At 45.1% G+C, this 17,677-nt stretch overlaps 1 protein-coding gene across 6 annotated transcripts in view; it reads left to right on the top strand.

The window, feature by feature from the left end:
- Window positions 1-17,677, top strand: part of ZFYVE26 (zinc finger FYVE-type containing 26) — a 229,724-nt gene that overhangs the window by 102,754 nt on the left and 109,293 nt on the right. For all 6 annotated transcript variants that reach the window (XR_012680192.1, XM_075192465.1, XM_075192463.1 and 3 more), the window contains 2 exons: window positions 7,077-7,304; window positions 9,706-9,811. Coding sequence is in view for 5 of the 6 variants with exons in the window: in XM_075192465.1 (XP_075048566.1) it covers window positions 7,077-7,304; window positions 9,706-9,811 (334 nt within the window). In the remaining variant the exon portion in view is untranslated. The remainder of the gene's footprint in view (window positions 1-7,076; window positions 7,305-9,705; window positions 9,812-17,677) is intronic.

The following is a 17,677-nucleotide window of genomic DNA, read 5'->3' as shown; positions in this document are numbered from 1 at the left end:
TCTCATTGTGTAATCCTGTAGTTACTCTTTTATTCTTTCATCTTAATGCAGCACTGTTCCTTATTTGGAGATTTGGAAGAAGTCTTTAGTTGTCCAGATACCTGTGCATACTATTACATGCCTCCACAGTGCTCTCAGCCTTCGGACTCGTTTTAGCCTATAAGCGGCCTGCTTTCCCAGAGGACATAGGGGTACTAGCCAATGATAACCAATTCCTGCTAGCCCCAGACACCCACTTTTCCCCTCCCCATCACTTCTCTGAAACTCTCTTGCCTTTCTACTTTAGCTTTCCGGCAATCAAGGGAAGCTCATCCTCATTTTTTTCAGCTTTTCCCTTTTGGGTGGGGTTGTGTGATTCTCAGGAATCCACGTCCAAAGCAATAGTTGCTATGTCCCCACATTGCCAATTGCTAGACTGCATTATGTGTGGGAAAATCGGACCCATCTACTTTACCCTTATCACTCCAAAGTCCCTGGTGCCACCTGAAGATCTGAAATCCTCCAAGTATGCCTGAGCTAGAGTGAGCTCTACTTCTATTGCAGTTCCCACCTACCTATTCTAGCCAGGACTTGCCTGGGATAGGTCCTTAATTCCTTTTGTTATAGTCCTTTTTAGGGAAGTTAGAGGCCTGCAGGTACCTCAATCCCTGAAGTGCATATGTCCTCTTTCAGTTCTGATTAAGCTCCTGTGAAATGTCCAGACAAGTCTTTAGTGAAGTCCCAGAGAAAGCAATTTAACAAACTATATAGATATTTAAAATGAGCTATGAAGGTGTTCCTGATTTTATGTTTTCTCTGTTTTTAACACCAACCTTGAAGTAGCATTGGTTAACTTTAATGTATTATTTAACATGACAAATATACAGAAATATTTGATTTTATATAAAGTACACATTTCACATTTAAAAATAAGATAGACATTCCAGATGTCCACTTGCTCTCATGAGTTATATTAAACGTTAATGAAATTGGTAAAAGCTAGTTTGTATTAAAGAGGAGACTTTGATGCCCGGAAAACAGGAGGTGCCGACCACAAGATGAAAGTGTGTTGACTTTTGTGGCGTGTCGAAAATGGAGCTGCCTTAGGGCTGTTTTGCTTTCTATTCTAAGTAGAGCTAGAAATTTGTGTCTTGTAATCATCTAATGTTTTCTCCTGTGGTCATCCTACCGAGGGCAAAAGAGAATAAGCTGATTTCAAGTGGTTTTTCTCTTTCCTACCATTGGGGGACACTGCGACATTGGGTATAGTAGGTGGTCAGGAGTTCTTGTCACTTAAACTGTTAATCTTTGGACTCCTCCCCTGCTATGCCCCTCCTCTCCAGAGAGATCCTCAGTTTTTTTTAGATGACCTAGAGTTCGGTCACTGGAGTATAGGCTCCTGCCTATACTCAGTCTAGTTATAGTTTTTCATGTTTTTATTTTATTCTTATAGGGTGCAGCGCGGGATCCTTGTAGCCCAGCAGAGTGAGCAGGACTTGGCTCTACACACTCTGGATCCCAGCGCAGGTAAGTGAAGCCCAGCGCTCATGTTACCAGCTCCTCTGCCGGCAGTTATTCATAGGGGCCATATTTTATTAGGAGAAAGACCTAAGGCACAGTCCACGGAAGTAACTGTTTGTGTTTGTGCAAATCACTGTAGGATGGTGATATCGGCACATAGAGTCCTCTGACCGGCAGCACTGATCCCCTAGGCAACGAGCACAGGGAGAGCGCAGTTCAGGGCAGAAGCAGCGCTCACACTCGCAGAGGTGAGCGGCTGCTCTGTCAAAAATCAACAGCTGGGCACAACCGCAAAAAGCGCTATAGCGCTAGGGAGAATACTTCCACAGTTAATTTGGCCGCGAGTTTTCACTCCTGGCGGCCATTGGAGGATGGCGCCAGGGAGTACTCGGGAGGCAGAGGTGACACAGCAGGAAGGGGAGGAGTGACAAGCGCTTCCTTTCCGCGCGGACAGAGGAGTTTGATCGCCATTACAGCGTGCAGCTCTGCATTTACTTAACCCCTGCTCTGCCTCTTTTCTCCTGGAAAGATTCTACAGTCCCTAATCGGCTACACTGTGCATTAGTGAGCATTGGGGGAGACTGTATAGGTGGGCTTGTATGTTCTTGTGAGTCATTTCAGATAAAGAGATTTTCACAGACAGTACTATTTTGAATCTGCTTGTATTGGAGTGGTGCTTTGTCAGAAACTGCCTAGCACAGTCCTCTTCTGTTTAGTCGCCTTAAGTTATCTGCATTACTTTTAAGAATTATTTTAAGAAGCAGAACTATGGCGGAGAAGGGGACAGCAAAAGGCAAGGGGGCTTCTGTGCCTGCTGCATTGTATTTTGCCTGTTCAAAATGTAACAATAAACTTTCCGTTGCCCACACAGACCGAGACGCCCTTTGCGCAGCTTGTGTTGCTGACGCTCAGAGGCATGACGATTCAGCCCAGGAGGGGTCCTCTGCAATGGTGGAACCGCCCTGGATGCGATCCTTTTCTTCGGCTATGGAGAAAATGACGGCCGTGATGCTACGAGCAATAGAGGTACGTGACAACACTACCACACTTACACTTACAGGCAGCCAGTCTGTAGGAAATGCTTCCACATCACAGGCAGGGTTCACTCACGGAGACTATAGGCCTGTATCTATTCCCCAGAGGGGTAAGAGGGCCGTTACTGAGGCAGAGCTAGAATTAGATCAGCTTTCTGATCACTCATCAGCCGAGGAAGGTGAGGTGGATATTGACCCTGAAGGGGAGTCTCTTTATGATGCTGACTCTGGATCCACAAGTGTGGATAGTCTTATTTGGGGTATCAGACATGCCTTAGGGTTAGCTGACCCGGAACCTGTAGCACATAAAGGTATATCCTTGTTAAAAAGACCTAAGGCACAGTTAGCTCTTTTCCCACATTCCCCAGAAATGTTAGAAATTATTTCTGATGCTTGGCACAGGCCAAATAGACAGTTCATGATGCCGGGAAAATTTAAGTCCCTCTATCCTCTGCCTCCTGAGGATACGGTAAAATGGGAAACGCTGCCGAAGGTTGGCGCTCCAGTAGCCCGGTTAGCTTCATCTGCAGCTATCCTTGTCCAGGAGAGGATAACCCTTAAGGATTACACAGATAAGAAGTGTGATCTGGCTCTTCGATCAGCTTACACCGCTGTGGGAAGTATGTTTAGGCCAAATTTGGCTGTAGCGTGGGCCAACAAAGCAGTTCAGTTATGGATGAAATCTTTGATTTAGGGGCCTTAGCGATAACTCTCCGCGTTCACAGCTACTTAATCTAGCAGAACATGTTCTTGAGACTTCGGCGTATGTAGCGAGTGCTGCCATAGATGCAGTCTCAGTAAATGCTAAGGCCTCGGCTTTAATTATAGCAGCTCGTCGTAACCTATGGTTACTAACGTGGTCGGTAGACGCAGACTCTAAGAGAGCGTTAGAAAATTTACCTTTTGATGGCCTAACTCTATTCGGGGCGGAGCTCGAAAGGGTTATTCAGGAAACCACGGGAAGTAAGAGTACGGCTCTAGCTACGGTTTCAAGCAGACCCCATCAGGGTAGATTTCGATCCTTTCGAGGATTTTCCCGGGGGGGGGGGGTGGTGCCCTTAGTAGAGGGCATTCCTCAGCATCCAGACCTTCGGCCGGTAGAGACAGAGGAAGTAGAGGCACAACAAGGAGAGGCTCTGTTCGTCCAGCGGACAAGCCCTCCGCGTGACTTAGTTCTCCAGGGGGCACATCTGGTGGGGGCACGACTTCTTCAATTCCGGAATCAGTGGTGGAAATCCACGACGGATCTCTGGGTTCGAGGAGTTGTGTCCCGGGGCTATGTCATAGATCTAGCCCACTCCCCCCACCTCACAGGTTCTTCGTCACTCCTCTTCCCTCTTGCCCCCGCAGACGTGTAGCACTTCAGGAAGCCATGCAAAAGCTTCTGGCTGCTCAGGTAATAGTTCAGGTCCCTCCTCTGGAAAGGGGTCGAGGTTTTTACTCAAACCTCTTTCTGGTGCCAAAACCAGATGCATCATTTCGGCCCATCCTGAATCTTCGGTCTCTAAACAAGCAGCTGACAATTCAAAAATTTCGCATTGAATCCCTTCGCTCGGTTATAGCAGGGATAGAAAAAGGGGAGTTTCTGGCATCGTAAGACATCAAGGATGCTTACCTGCATATACCTATCTGGGAAGGACATCAGAGTCTCCTTCGGTTTGCGGTAGGAAGGGCGCACTTTCAGTTCAGGCCACTCCCCTTCGGCCTGGCTACCGCCCCCAGGGTCTTTACCAAGATCATGGCAGTCATGGCAGGCCTATTACGCCAGAAGGGCATAACAATTGTCCCTTATCTAGACGACCTTCTGTTGAAGGCACCGTCTGCGCTCCTTTTATCCCAGCAGATTCAGACTTATGCAGTTTCTGCAGAGTCACGGTTGGGTGTTGAATTTACCTAAGTCATCGCTGGTGCCATCTCAGCAGATGCGTTTCTTGGGCCTGTTGTTCGATACTCAGTCTCTGAAAATTTATCTCCCAGCAGAAAAGGTCTTAGCTTTGCAGTCAAAGACAAAAGCCTTGCTGAGGAAGAGGAGTGTCTCGAATTTCAGTTGTATGAGGCTTCTGGGGACGATGGTCTCTGTATTCGAGGCAGTGCCGTTTGCTCAATTCCACTCCCATCCACTTCAGGGAGAGATCCTGCGGAAGTGGTCAGGGTCGCAGATGAATTTGGACAAACAGAGGGTTTGTCTGTCCACAGCCACAAGGCTATCTCTGGTCTGGTGGACGTCCAGATCCAACTTGAACAGAGGCCTATCTTTACAGATATGGTCTTGGACTCTAGTCACAACAGACGCCAGTCTGTTGGGTTGGGGGGGAGTAACAGGAACCCTGAGGCTTCAGCGTCTCTGGTCCCCTCAGGAATCACATCTTCCAATAAACATCCTGGAACTAAGAGCAGTGTACAGCACTCTTCTAAGAGCTCAAGAATTTCTAAGGGCAAAACCTCTTCAAATTCAGTCCGACAACGCCACCACGGTAGCATACATAAACCATCAGGGGGGCACTCGCAGCGTAGCCGCGATGCGGGAGACCACACGCATACAAGCGTGGGCGGAACAGCAGGTCCCCAGGATTTCTGCCATCCACATTCCGGGGGTAAAGAACTGGGAAGCGGACTTCCTCAGCAGACACACCCTACATCCCGGGGAATGGGCTCTAAACAGTCAGGTATTCTCCCTACTGGTGGAACGGTGGGGTTGGCCGGAGATGGACCTAATGGCGTCCAGTCTGAACCATCAGGTACCGCGCTACGGCGCAAGAGCACGAGACCCAGCTGCAGAAAAAGTAGATGCCATGTCAGCTCCTTGGCAGTATCAGATGGTGTACATTTTCCCGCCCATCCCAATATGTGCGCGGGTACTAAAGAAGGTGAAGAGGGAGAAAGTTCCCGCAATCTTCATAGCTCCATTCTGGCCACGCAGAGCGTGGTTCTCAGATCTGCTGTTGTTAGCAGGGGCTCCTGCATTTCAGCTTCCCATACAAGCAGATCTTCTGGTTCAGGGTCCATTCCTTTACCAAGGTTTGGATCAGCTGGCTTTGGCGGCCTGGCTGTTGAAACTTTAATACTTAAGGCTAAGGGTTTCTAGCAAGAGGTCATAAACACCATGATTAGGGCTAGGAAGCCTACGTCATCTTCCATTTATTATAGAGTATGGAAGACATACATTGTATGGTGTGAGTCTAGGGGTTTTCATTCCTCTAGATTTAAGATTTCCCGGTCCTAGAATTTCTTCAGGACGAGGTTCAGAAGGGGTTGCGGCTTAGTTCCCTCAATGGGCAGGTATCCGCCCTTTCAGTCTATTTTCAGAAAAATATTGCTGAATATGCAGATATCAAGACTTTCCTGCAGGGGGTGTTGCAACCTCCTTATTGTCATCCTGTGGAGCCTTGGGACCTCAATGTGGTTCTTCGGGCTCTTTCCAAGCATCCGTTTGAGCCATTACAGTCTGTTGACTTAAGGTATCTTACGTGGAAAACAGTGTTTTTGTTAGCCATAGCTTCAGCACGAAGAGTGTCTGAGCTTGGGGCACTTCGCTGTGACCCTCCTTTTCTTATTTTTCACGCTGACAGGGCAGTCCTTCGGACCAAGCCGTCTTTTGTCCCTAAGGTGGTTTCCAGATTCCACCTAAATCAGGAAATTGTTGTCCCTGCTTTTAAGGCAAAGAGGGACTCTTCAGAAGGGTCTATGCAGTACTTGGATGTGGTGCGAGCTCTACAAATTTATGTAGATCGTACAGCGCAGGTTAGAAAGACCAGAGATCTTTTTATTTTATATGATGCAAATAAAAGAGGCTGGCCTGCTTCCAAACAGTCAATTGCTCGGTGGATTACATCCATGATTCGTGAGGCTTATGTTTCAGCTTCTCTAGCCGTTCCGCTGTCTTTAAGGGCACATTCTACTAGGGCAGTGGGTGCCTCCTGGGCGGCTAGGCATGGTTCGTCGGCAGAACAGTTGTGTAGAGCGGCGACTTGGTCTTCCGTCCACACTTTCACTAAATTCTACAGACTTCAGGGCTTTGCATCGGCTGATGCAAGCTTTGGTCGCAGGATTACGCGTGCAGCTGGTCCATAGCATTCCCACCCTTAAGGAAGCTTTGGTATATCCCCAATGTCTCGCAGTGTCCCCCAATGGTAGGAAAGAGAAAAGGGGATTTTAACTCACTGTAAAATCCGTTTCTCTGACTCCATTGGGGGACACTGCGCACCCTCCCTTGCTCTGTACATAGTTCTGTGTGTGAAAATTTTGATTATGGTTCTTTATTTTTAAGACCTGTCTAGGTTATGTTACCTCCTTATGTTCACTCTTGGTTAGTCAAAACTGAGGATCTCTCTGGGGAGGAGGGGCATAGCAGGGGAGGAGTCCAAAGATTAACAGTTTAAGTGACAAGAACTCCTGACCACCCTACTATACCCAATGTTGCAGTGTCCCCCAATGGAGTCAGAGAAACGGATTTTACGGTGAGTAAAAATCCCCTTATTTCAATAAACCCTAACAATGCAATATACCTTGTAACAATGTCTTATGCTTTACTTTTTCAACCAGAGCCTAAAGGAAATCTAATTCAGTCATTAATTGAGCAATTGTCTATGAAACCTCACGATGTGCAGATGAATCCTGTTCGTAAGCAGATGAATCTTCTCTTGAGTAACATGGAAGAGCGTGCACAATCTTTAAACAATCTCAGCTTTACGTTTAATCTTGTTCATCGTTTTTTTATGTACATTGACACCTTGGCCAAAGCTATTGTCCAATGCATACATTCAGAGTTAGGTAAGTAGTAGCAGAATGTCTGATTAGAAGAATATTCTTTAAACTCTTAAATGGATTTCTTTGGCAAATGCGTGTTCTAATTTTTCAGAAAATCTTAAGTGCAGATTTGTTTTATAAATTGTATCTGCAATCCCATTTTGACTGTAAAAGAGCCTTACTTTATCTGTCAATATGGAAGGGAAAATCAATCCTGTGTAGAGAAGCATCATTTAAACCACACATTGGTATTGTGGTATATCTATTTAATATGGTTAAACAGAACTACTTAATGTAGAAAGGACACTTCTCCCCCCTCTACCAATCCCTTCACTGGCTCCTCTTCCCCTACAGAATTCTGTTCAAGCTCCTCACTCTTGCATACAAGGCCCTCGCCAACGCCACTGCACCCTACATCTCCACACTCCTATCTATTCATGCTCCATCCCGCCCTCTCCGATCTGCCAATGACAGTCGCCTCTCTTCCCCCCTGATCACCTCCTCCTACGCGCGTATCCAAGACTTCGCCCGCGCTGCCCCCCTCCACTGGAACAAGCTCCCTCCCTCCCTCCATCAGAACTTCCCCTAATCTGTCCAGTTTCAAATGGGCTTTAAAAACCCACCTTTTTCTTAAAGCCCTCCAGTTTCCCACTTAACTTCCTACCTTATCTTCTGCCTCTCCCCCTTCTTTCCCCTTCCCTGCCTCTGTCCCCCTACTCTCCCTCTCTCCCCTGCGTTTCTCTCTGTCCACCCCTCCCCTTAGATTGTACGCTTCTCTGAGCAGGGCCATCTCTCCTCCTGTTTCCACCACTTCTAACTCTGCTCTCCAGCTACTTAGTCCTCCTCCTCGAGGGCCCTCCACCCCCCGTCCCCTCTCGCTCCCTACTCTGGGGGTCTCCCCGTCTTCCGCGCCCTCCTTCTTGGGCCCCGTCGTTTGCGGATCCTCCCTCCCCCTTCCCCGCCCTCTCTAGCTGTGTATTGAACTTACTGAGTTACTGTGCTTAATGTTTACTGTACTGTGCTGTCTCACCTTGTATTGTAATTCGTCTGTCCATGTACGGCGCTACGGACACCTTGTGGCGCCCTATAAATAAAAATTAATAATAATAATAATGTTGTATTTACACATAAATGACAATGCAGAGCTTGGTATAATCATCAGATATTTAAATAGCGCCACTAATTGCACAGCACTGTGCAAAGAACTCGCTCACATCAGTCCCTGCACCATTGGAGCTTACAGTCTAAATTCACACACACACACAGAGTCTATTTAATAGCAGACAATTAACCTACTAGTATGCTTTAGAAGTATGGGTTGAAACCGGATCACCCTGAGGAATCCCATGCAAACACAGGGAGAAGATAAAAACGCCACACAGATAAGGCCACGGTCGGGAATCAAACTCATGCCACCAGCGCTGTGAGGCAGAAGTGCTAAGCCACCATTCTGCCCCATAATGCAAGGGGCTTTACAAGAACTCATTCTCTCATGACATATTTGCTCACACTTATCCTTCCCTGCAAATTAAATTAGCATTTAGAGCATATTACATATTCATTTAACCATAAATAGATGTTTAATACATTCCCAAAATGCATGTACGTTCAATGTGAGAAATCCAGTTAATGTTGACGTGGTCCATATGATACATTTCCAGGCCAAGTTTCTGACCAGGTTAACTGCATTATGAGTAGGTCTTGGGCGCAAATGTGGACAGATGCAGACTTGCTGGGACATGCAGATATGCCTGCCATTAGGTGTATCTTTTTAGGGTGCATAAGGTCTGGTGCAAAGATCTTTGCTGTGTGTAACATGAAGTTATAATACAAAATAAAAAAAAAAGATATGGCCCAACCCCCTCAGCCCCTAGCTGCTTCAGCATGGGGCTGAATACCAAAGCGAAATTGGGGCCATAACAAAAAGAATGTAAAAAGATTCACTATGGCACTTGTAGAACTACAAGTGCCAGCATGCCTTTGCATGCAGGGATGACTGGGACATGTAGTGTACCTGTGTGAAAACTCCCCCCCCCCCCCCCCCCCCCTCCCCCCTAAAACACACACACACACAAAAGAGACATTGTTGGTGTGTGTACTGTCCACAGTGCCGTCCCCCTGGAGCCCTAGGGATCTGCCTAAAGGTGGCGCTAGTCCTGGATGATGGCCCAGCTTATCAACAGTACGATAAAATCCTTAATGGCACACACACACATTTATGTTTATATGCTGATTCACATGGGTCTTAGGATGTAGAGGCCTCAGCATATGAACTTAGATAAGATTTTTTTTTTCTCTTTTGAGCGTAAATTACACCCAATTTGTGGCCAACTCCGCATTATGCTCAAAGTATTTAAATTAAATAATCTGGTTGTAACTGTGTTTGGTCTTGGAAAGAAAACAAAGTATTCCTCATTTTTTTCAGACACCTCTTTAGAAGTGAAGATAGCGAATCCTTTTATTCTTCTGCAACAAAAACCTTCACAGTTGGTTTCCCATTTGCTGTTTGAGCGCCAAGTCCCTCCAGCAAGGTAAAAAGAAAATTATGCTTTGAAATCTACTTTCATCATTTTTATAGAAGTTTTAGTTTATAGTACTCTAATTCATTCATATGTACTACTCATGCTTAAAATACACCTGTTACATATAAATGGTGAAAGCAACTGTTTTGTGGATAGATTACATTGTTACCCACAAAATTGCTGTTTTCACATTGCATTATGCCACTAGTTGAACTAATCAGCTGTATTCTTCTTTTAGAACATTGGCACTTTAAAAAAAAAAATTCTTAAACTAGACTTTGAATTCCTTGCAGCATAGAGAAATAGAGGTGGGGGAGCAGTGACAGCACCGATTAGCCTGAGGGTTGCTGTCCATGACTGGACGTTGGCTGGTGTTGGAGGTGTATACCAGAGGCAGCATTGAGCTATATCCTTGGTTGGCTCAGTTCACAGACTGGATTCCACCAAAATACACACTGCCAGCAGCTCCTGTTCTTCCTCTCCTGATTCCCCAGCTGCAGGGAAATATTCTTGAACTGTGGTGGGTTTGGTGTTTCTGAGTAGGTTAGTTTGACTTATTCACACTTTACTTGTTCACTTTTTTTCCATATTGTGTATTCTTGTATCATGTCTGATAAGGGTAGTAATTCCAGAACTGAAAGGGCTTCATCAGTGACTTGTTATACATGTGTAAAATATCATTCTAAGTTGCCCAGTGAACAGTCTGGCTAAGACTAATTATGCTCAGCTTGAGAGGTTGAAGGCACATAACTGATTTTTTGTGCCACTGATCTATCGGAGCCTGCTTGGCTCAGTATTTCTGAGGTCATGCAGCTTGCTGTACGCCTCCAGGTTGTTTGTTGAAGGTAACCACCCTTCTATCTCTTTTGAAACCACAGCAAATTACCCCACGCAATGTTTTCTTTTAGGAGTCTTCTGGTCCCTTGGCAGCAGCTGTTTACAAGCCAGTTTGGGCACAAAGTCTTACAAAAATTCTGCAAAACTGTACAGGATGGGTTATTTAGTGCGGGTGGTTCAGCAACAACTACACATCCAAGCTTAAATTCAATAGTTATAATAGTCTCACCCTGTTGCCTGAAACTAAAAGGACTCACATCTTACAATCATCTTTCTTATCTTTCTTCCTCCCGCTATTAGCTGGTGATATATCGGCTAATCCAGGTCTCCCACACACATTTCTGAACTCTACCGAAATCCAGCAAATCTCAAACACATCACCTGTCTCCCCTCTCTTCCAAAGCACTTTAAATGTGCTCTATGGAATGCACACTCTGTTTGTAACAAACTTACCTCCATACACGACCTCTTCCTCTCAAACAACCTCAACCTTATGGCAATAACAGAAACATAGCTCACGCAATCAGACACTGCCTCACCTGCAACCCTTTCACATGGTGACGTCAACCCTCATTCCCAGACCTGGAGGCAGACAAGGGGGTGGGGTTTGATTACTTCTCTCCCCACAGTGCACATTCACAGTTCTACCAAATGTTCCATTGCTCACTTTCACATCTTTTGAAGTACATACTGTTAGGATTTTTAACTCCTACTCTATGCGTATCGCTGTGATCTATTGCCCCCCTTGGACCCCACCAACAATTTCTTGAACATATCTCTGCATGGCTCGCTCCCTATTGATGATCCATGTTCCAATGCTACTTCAAAACTGCTCTCTCTAACCTCCTCACTTGACCTCTCCCAGTGGATTTAATCTGCTACTCATCAGGATGGCCATTGTCTCGACCTTGTTTTCTGTAGAATCCTCATCATCACCATTTATTTATATAGCGCCGCTAATTCCGCAGCGCTGTACAAGGAACTCATTCACATCAGTCCCTGCCCCATTGGAGCTTACAGTCTAAATTCCCTAACACACACACTCACACACAGACACACACACACAGATAAACTAGGGTCAATTTGATAGCAACCAATAGACCTACTAATATGTTTTTGGAATGTGGGAGGACACCGGAGCACCCGGAGGAAATCCACGCAAACACGGGGAAAACATACAAACTCCGCACAGATAAGGCCATGGTCGGGAATTGAATTCATGACTACAGTGCTGTGAGGCAGAAGTGCTAACCACTTAGCCACCCTGCTGCCCATATCCAGGGCTGAAATTTCACAATAGTCTTATTGCAAAGGTGGCATCCTATCACAGTGACACGCTTGAAGTCACTGAGCTTTTCAGAACAACCCATTTTGTCTCACAAATGTTTGCAAATGGAGACTGCGTGACTAGTTGCTTGATTTTATACACTCTTGGCAATGGGTGTGATTGAAACACTTCAATTCAATAATTATTAGGTGTAGCTAAATACTTTTGTCCATATAGTGTATCTTCAGGGTGCTTTTTGTAACTGGAATTATTTCAGTCACTTTCGTTACAAAATTTGTGTCTGTAGCTGTTCTCTTTATCGCCCCTAATCTTTTTTTAACATTTCTGATAAGGCAAGTCCATTCAAGGTCAAGCCTGGGAAGGAGACATCATTTATATATTTTACCTGTTCCACGTGTCTGTCTAGATTGTCTAGTAGTCAATCTAGTGTTGATGCTTTAGGCTCCCTGTGTGTGAGCTGGAGGTCCAGCAGCCACATTCGTCGGTGTGGGATTCCATTAAATTGGTTGAACTCATCTAAGTGGGGCCTTTTGCCTGATGCATTGCAGAACTTATGCAGCTGTCTGCTTTTCCCCAGGGGTCGAGTTAGTACCTCCCCTCCCTACCCCCCTCAGGGGGCGCTTGGGGACAGATGCTTCCTTTTCAGAAAGGCAGGGCTAGGGTTCTTCGGGCTCCGCTTGCTGTTTCACCAGATGAGCCAAATTGAGCTGAAGTGCCGTTGGTAAGGTTTGTACGTGGACTTGTTCATTTGTCTTATTCCCTGAAAAGGATTATGAAATTTGCCTCTGCAACTAAACAGCGGAAGTATTAAGCTCCCTGCTGTCTTCAGTCTTGGTGGTTTCAGACTCTAAGCAGTCCTCCTAAGAGGGAGGTGAGATGGTCAGTCTCTTACCCTGAGATTTCCTTGTGCTCTAACAAGGACATCTTAAAGAAAGCAAGCAGTAGAGAACTTAGTGCAAGCCGTCAAGAGATGAATTGTGGTTCCTATCAATACGCTGTTTAAGAGGTAGAAGAAATATACTTCCTCTTTTTTCTTAGTTGGAAGACCTTTTATGCAAAGCATGGATAAAATCTGATTGTAGGTTCAGGTTTCCCACTTATTGCAGTCCCTTTTTATTCTCTCCCTAGCAAAGATAAGGTGAAATGGGAACCTCTGCTTTGGTAGATGCTCCCATAACTCACATTTCTAAAGACCACAACTATTCTGATTTGCTGTCTTATAGGTTAGCAAGGATAGAAAGATAAGTACACTCTTAAGTCTGTTTACAACACAGCACAGGCTTCTTTTAGACCCATCTTAACTTTAGCACAGTCAGTTAGCCAGTGGAGAGGTGGTCTGAGCATTTCGCAGTGAGTAAGGGCCTGCAGTCTGATAGACCCTATGCGTAATATGCTCACTCTATTGGAGCATATCCGGGAGACTCCATATCTAGGAGAAGTCGCCATTGGTGCAGGGCTCCCTGGGGCTTGGATTTAAAGCCTCTGCAGTCTTAGCACACCATACCCTCTTGCTTTGGGCATGTGTAGCAGACGTAGACTCCTAAAGGACTTTCAGGAGGTATGGGACCTCTCCCTTCTCTGGAGAGAGTTATTTCTTTCGGTCCTGAACTGGGCAGGATTATTTACCAGGCCACATGGATAAGAATTCCTTTCTCCCTGTTCATGCTCTTCGACCTAGGGGCCTTAGGTGTCCCTCAGGTGAGGTGAGCGCACACACCTTCATTCTTGGTGGAAGTCATCAGAGAGGTAAACAGTTTGGACACCTAGTAGGTGTCCAGCTCCCACGTCCGCAGACAAACCATCACCATGACAAGCAGGTAACATACCCAGGATCAATTGTTTCAACCATGAACGACTGGGTTAGAGGACGAGGGATGCATCATAGGTCTCCTGAGACATTTCTCCACTGGCCTTCCGGGAAATTGAGCAAAAAATTTTACCCTACAGGAGACCATTCACTCCTTGATCTCTTCTAGTGCAGTGGCTTCAGTCCTAGAAGAGCAGAAGGGGTTGTTTTTTACTCCAATTTCTTTTTGGTTCATAAACCGGACAGGTACTTTTGACCCATTCTAAATTTGTAATACCTGAACATCCAACTTTGGGTGGATATGCTCAGGATGGCATCCTTGAGCACTTTCATCTACAGAATGGAGCAGAGTGAGCACAAAGATGTATACTTGCATGCTCCAGTCTGGAAGGGACACCATTGTCTCCTCAGATTTGTTGCACTGCCCCACCATTTTAGTCGGTTGACGGTGCTGAGTGTTCATCAAAATCATGGCAATGGTGACTATCATTCTGAGATTTAGGGAGGGTGACTGTACTTTCCTTCCTGGATGATCTGATGGTCTAAGCGGGAAATTCAATGGCCTTGTGCCAAGCTCATATTCGGGTTACGACCCAGATCTTGAAAAGTCAACAGGATGGTCTTCCTGTAACTGCCCTTTGTCCAGTTGGGGGGGGGGGGGATCACTAGGTGCCCACCCTTTATGCTCTTTACTGTTCTCCTTGTTAATGTTCTTGTTGTTCCAGCCGTTTTGTTGGAGAACCTTGTTCTCTCCTCACCCTCTTGTTCTGTACTCCTGGTTCTGTGCTCAGCACTTTGTTAAAATAATAACTGATGTATCCTGCAGGCTTCTGTTGTATAGAGGGGAAGGCGTTTGAATCTTTGGAGGCACTTTTAAGTGTCCAAACTCCTGTCACCGCACTCTATACCACAGCATTTCCAGTGTCCCCCCATTGAACGTGAATTTAACGTCAGTGCAACAATTCCCATTATACCATGCTCAAGAATAATACGGATAAACAGGAAAATCCACCTAAGGTGGATGCTTCTATTACGTATTTGTCTAAGGTCACTGCTATTCTGATCTTGCGTGCCACAGCACTTAGGAATAGTTGTGATCTTTCTATCAGTACTATCCTTAAGTCTATTTATGTAGTGGCTTTTGCCTCTCTGAGACACTGTAGTTGAGCACATACAAGAGGCGTCTGAATTTCAGCAGGCAAGTCTTTTTGGAGTTATTGTTTCAGCTTCCTTGGTTTCCTCTCACCGATCTCTCTTGCTGAAGGCTTGGGAGATGGAATCCGTTGTCGAAGTCGTATAATTGGATGAACGAAAGTATATTGGTTGATATTGTTTTATTGGTCGATTGCACTCAGTATGCCACGCTACACGTGGCATATTGCGATCACACGGTAAAATACGCACGCACGCACACACTCGCATTACAACATTTAGTTATTTATATAATTCATATTTATATTGGTTCCGTTACACTGTAATTTATGAGCAGATAGCATTTGGTTTATTATTAGTTTATATAATAAGATTATATGTGCACTTCAGTGATATATATGGTTCAGGTTGTGGGAAAGGTGACATGTCTGGTATCATACTGAAACCCTATTCATCAGCAGCTGTCCGGTGCAGTCAGCGAAGAGATCGCACATTGCATACTTTAGTTATTGATATTAGGGAATAAACCTTTGTATGATGCTGGCTATGAAAGGAGCAGACCCCCCTGGAGAGATGACCCCCACCTTTGGATTCCTTAGATTGAATCAGCCTATGACCTGTTTACCCTGGAGCCACCCTTTGTCTGGACCTATAGAAACAATCTACGTCATCTCTATTGTTCTCTGTAACACTGAATGTGTATATATGATCATAGTTGGGCACCCAGTTTTCAGTCAACTCTGACACAGTATTCTAAGCAGATATACTGTCCACTGGGTCCCGTGGATGCGCAGCGAATGCATGCAATAAGAGCGCGGTATGTATGTATCTTTTTGTATTGGTTGTACTGTACTGTTCTTTATATTATGACAATGTATTGAATTGTTGACTATTTACATCTGCTAAAATAAATCACTTTGTGCGTTAGAAACACAATATCATCGCCTATGCAATGCTTATTTAAAAACGATAGAATTACTTTAATACCGTGTTTAAGAATACTAGTCCACCTAGAGTATTTGCCTTTTTCAATAGATGTTGTATTTGAGCTGGAGCTTGATAAGATCGTTAAACAAGCGATGGGCAAGAAGAGTTCCTTCCTGACAGTAAATTTGCCAAAAGCATGGGGTCTCATTTTCCATCTTTTTATGCTGCCTTTTAAGGTAAAGTTCCGGTGTGGAGAGGTAAAGAATCCTGGTCCACAAAGCAACCAGCAAAAAAAAATGCCTCAGACAATTTGTGAGCAAGGTGGGCAGTCAGCCAACCTGAGCGATTGTGGTTCCACTTAAGATTCCTATGTGAGGTACGTTATGAATTTGGGATACATTATCAATCTCCTCAGACCACCACCCAGATGTCTTTGCACTGCTGGTCTTCCAGTGGATCAGGCAAAGTGTCAGGCTTTGCATGGAGCCGTTCATACTTTACTCAATGCAAGTGTGATCACCCCAATGCCATCAGAACAGGGGAAGACGGGCTGGATTTTTTTCAAGCCTGTTTTTCGGGCTGTTTGGTCTGGCGACAGCTTTTCCTGTGTTCACATGGCTCATAGCTGTGATGGCTCCACTTCAGAGATACAAGGGTGATGACTATCCCTTTCCTGAGCGATCTTTTGATCAAGGCAGAATCTGCGACTTTGCTTCAACCAGATTATCTATAGACAAAGTGGTTGCTGAAGTCTCACGGTTGGATTATCAATTGCCAGAAATCCCTTTTTTTTTTTTTTTTTGTGTGTGTGTGGGTAAACTGTTCGACAATTGACAACTGGGTGTTTCTTCCAAGAGGACAAATTAGACTCCTTGCAAAACCTAGTAAGGTAATTAGGTGTTTTCGGAAGATTGTCTCCATATTTGAAGCCGTGCAGTTGCATGGTTCTGTTCACATGCTATGGTGCCACCACCCACGGCTGGCTAAGCTTAAGGCTGGTTAAAAGAAAATCAGGATGACCCCACACTGTTTTTATTCTCCTGACTTTCCTCTGACCAGTGCTAGCCTGGCAGCACTAGGGTTATCATCAAACATTTATTACCCCACATCCACCGCCCAGGGGTATGGGAAGAGCCCTTGTGCTGTCTGCACAGGACTGGGTAACCTTAGGAAGGAGACTCACATATTTTTTTGCAGACCCCATCTCCCTAGGGATTCCGGTCCCATGCTGACCAGCCTTCTGAGGGTTTACCTGCTATGATGCCACCAGCCCAACCTATGGCTGGTTAAGGGGGAATCTGGGGGACATCACGTTTTATTTTCCTCCGACCAGCACTAGGGTAAATATGACTGGGGGGAGGGGAGGGCACGCATTTTTTTTATTTTTTTTATTTTAACATTATATGTGTTTTACACTGTTTACTGCGGGGTGTTCCAGTGGCAGTATAGCCAGTATAGCTGCTGGAATGTTCACTGTCGGTATTTTAGCTGTGTTGGGGAAATTGAAATTCCGACATTTAGCCTGTCGGCATTTTCATGTTGGCAAGATAAGTGTCGGTATTTGTTCTGTCGGTAATTTAGTACCCAACCCAATACATCTGCGCAAGAATGGTCACCCCAAATTGACCCCAGCTTCTACATTTTGTCTTCCCAGCCACTGCGCTCTCAAGTTATGGGGGGAAAAAATAATCTTTGAAAAGTAACATATCAGGTATATATTATTATACACTGTTTGGTATTACCATGCATAGGCGTACTTGACGATTCAATTTTTATGTAAATATTTGGGTTTGCAAAATTGGGTAAAAGTACCAATGGGAAAAAATCATGCTTACTATTTATAATGCTATCAAATGAAAGCCTT

This window comes from Mixophyes fleayi, chromosome 12 (genome assembly GCF_038048845.1).
Source record: "Mixophyes fleayi isolate aMixFle1 chromosome 12, aMixFle1.hap1, whole genome shotgun sequence".
NCBI lineage: Eukaryota > Metazoa > Chordata > Amphibia > Anura > Limnodynastidae > Mixophyes > Mixophyes fleayi.
The sequence above is the reverse complement of the archived record's forward strand: the minus strand, read 5'-3'. Positions and strand labels throughout refer to the sequence as shown.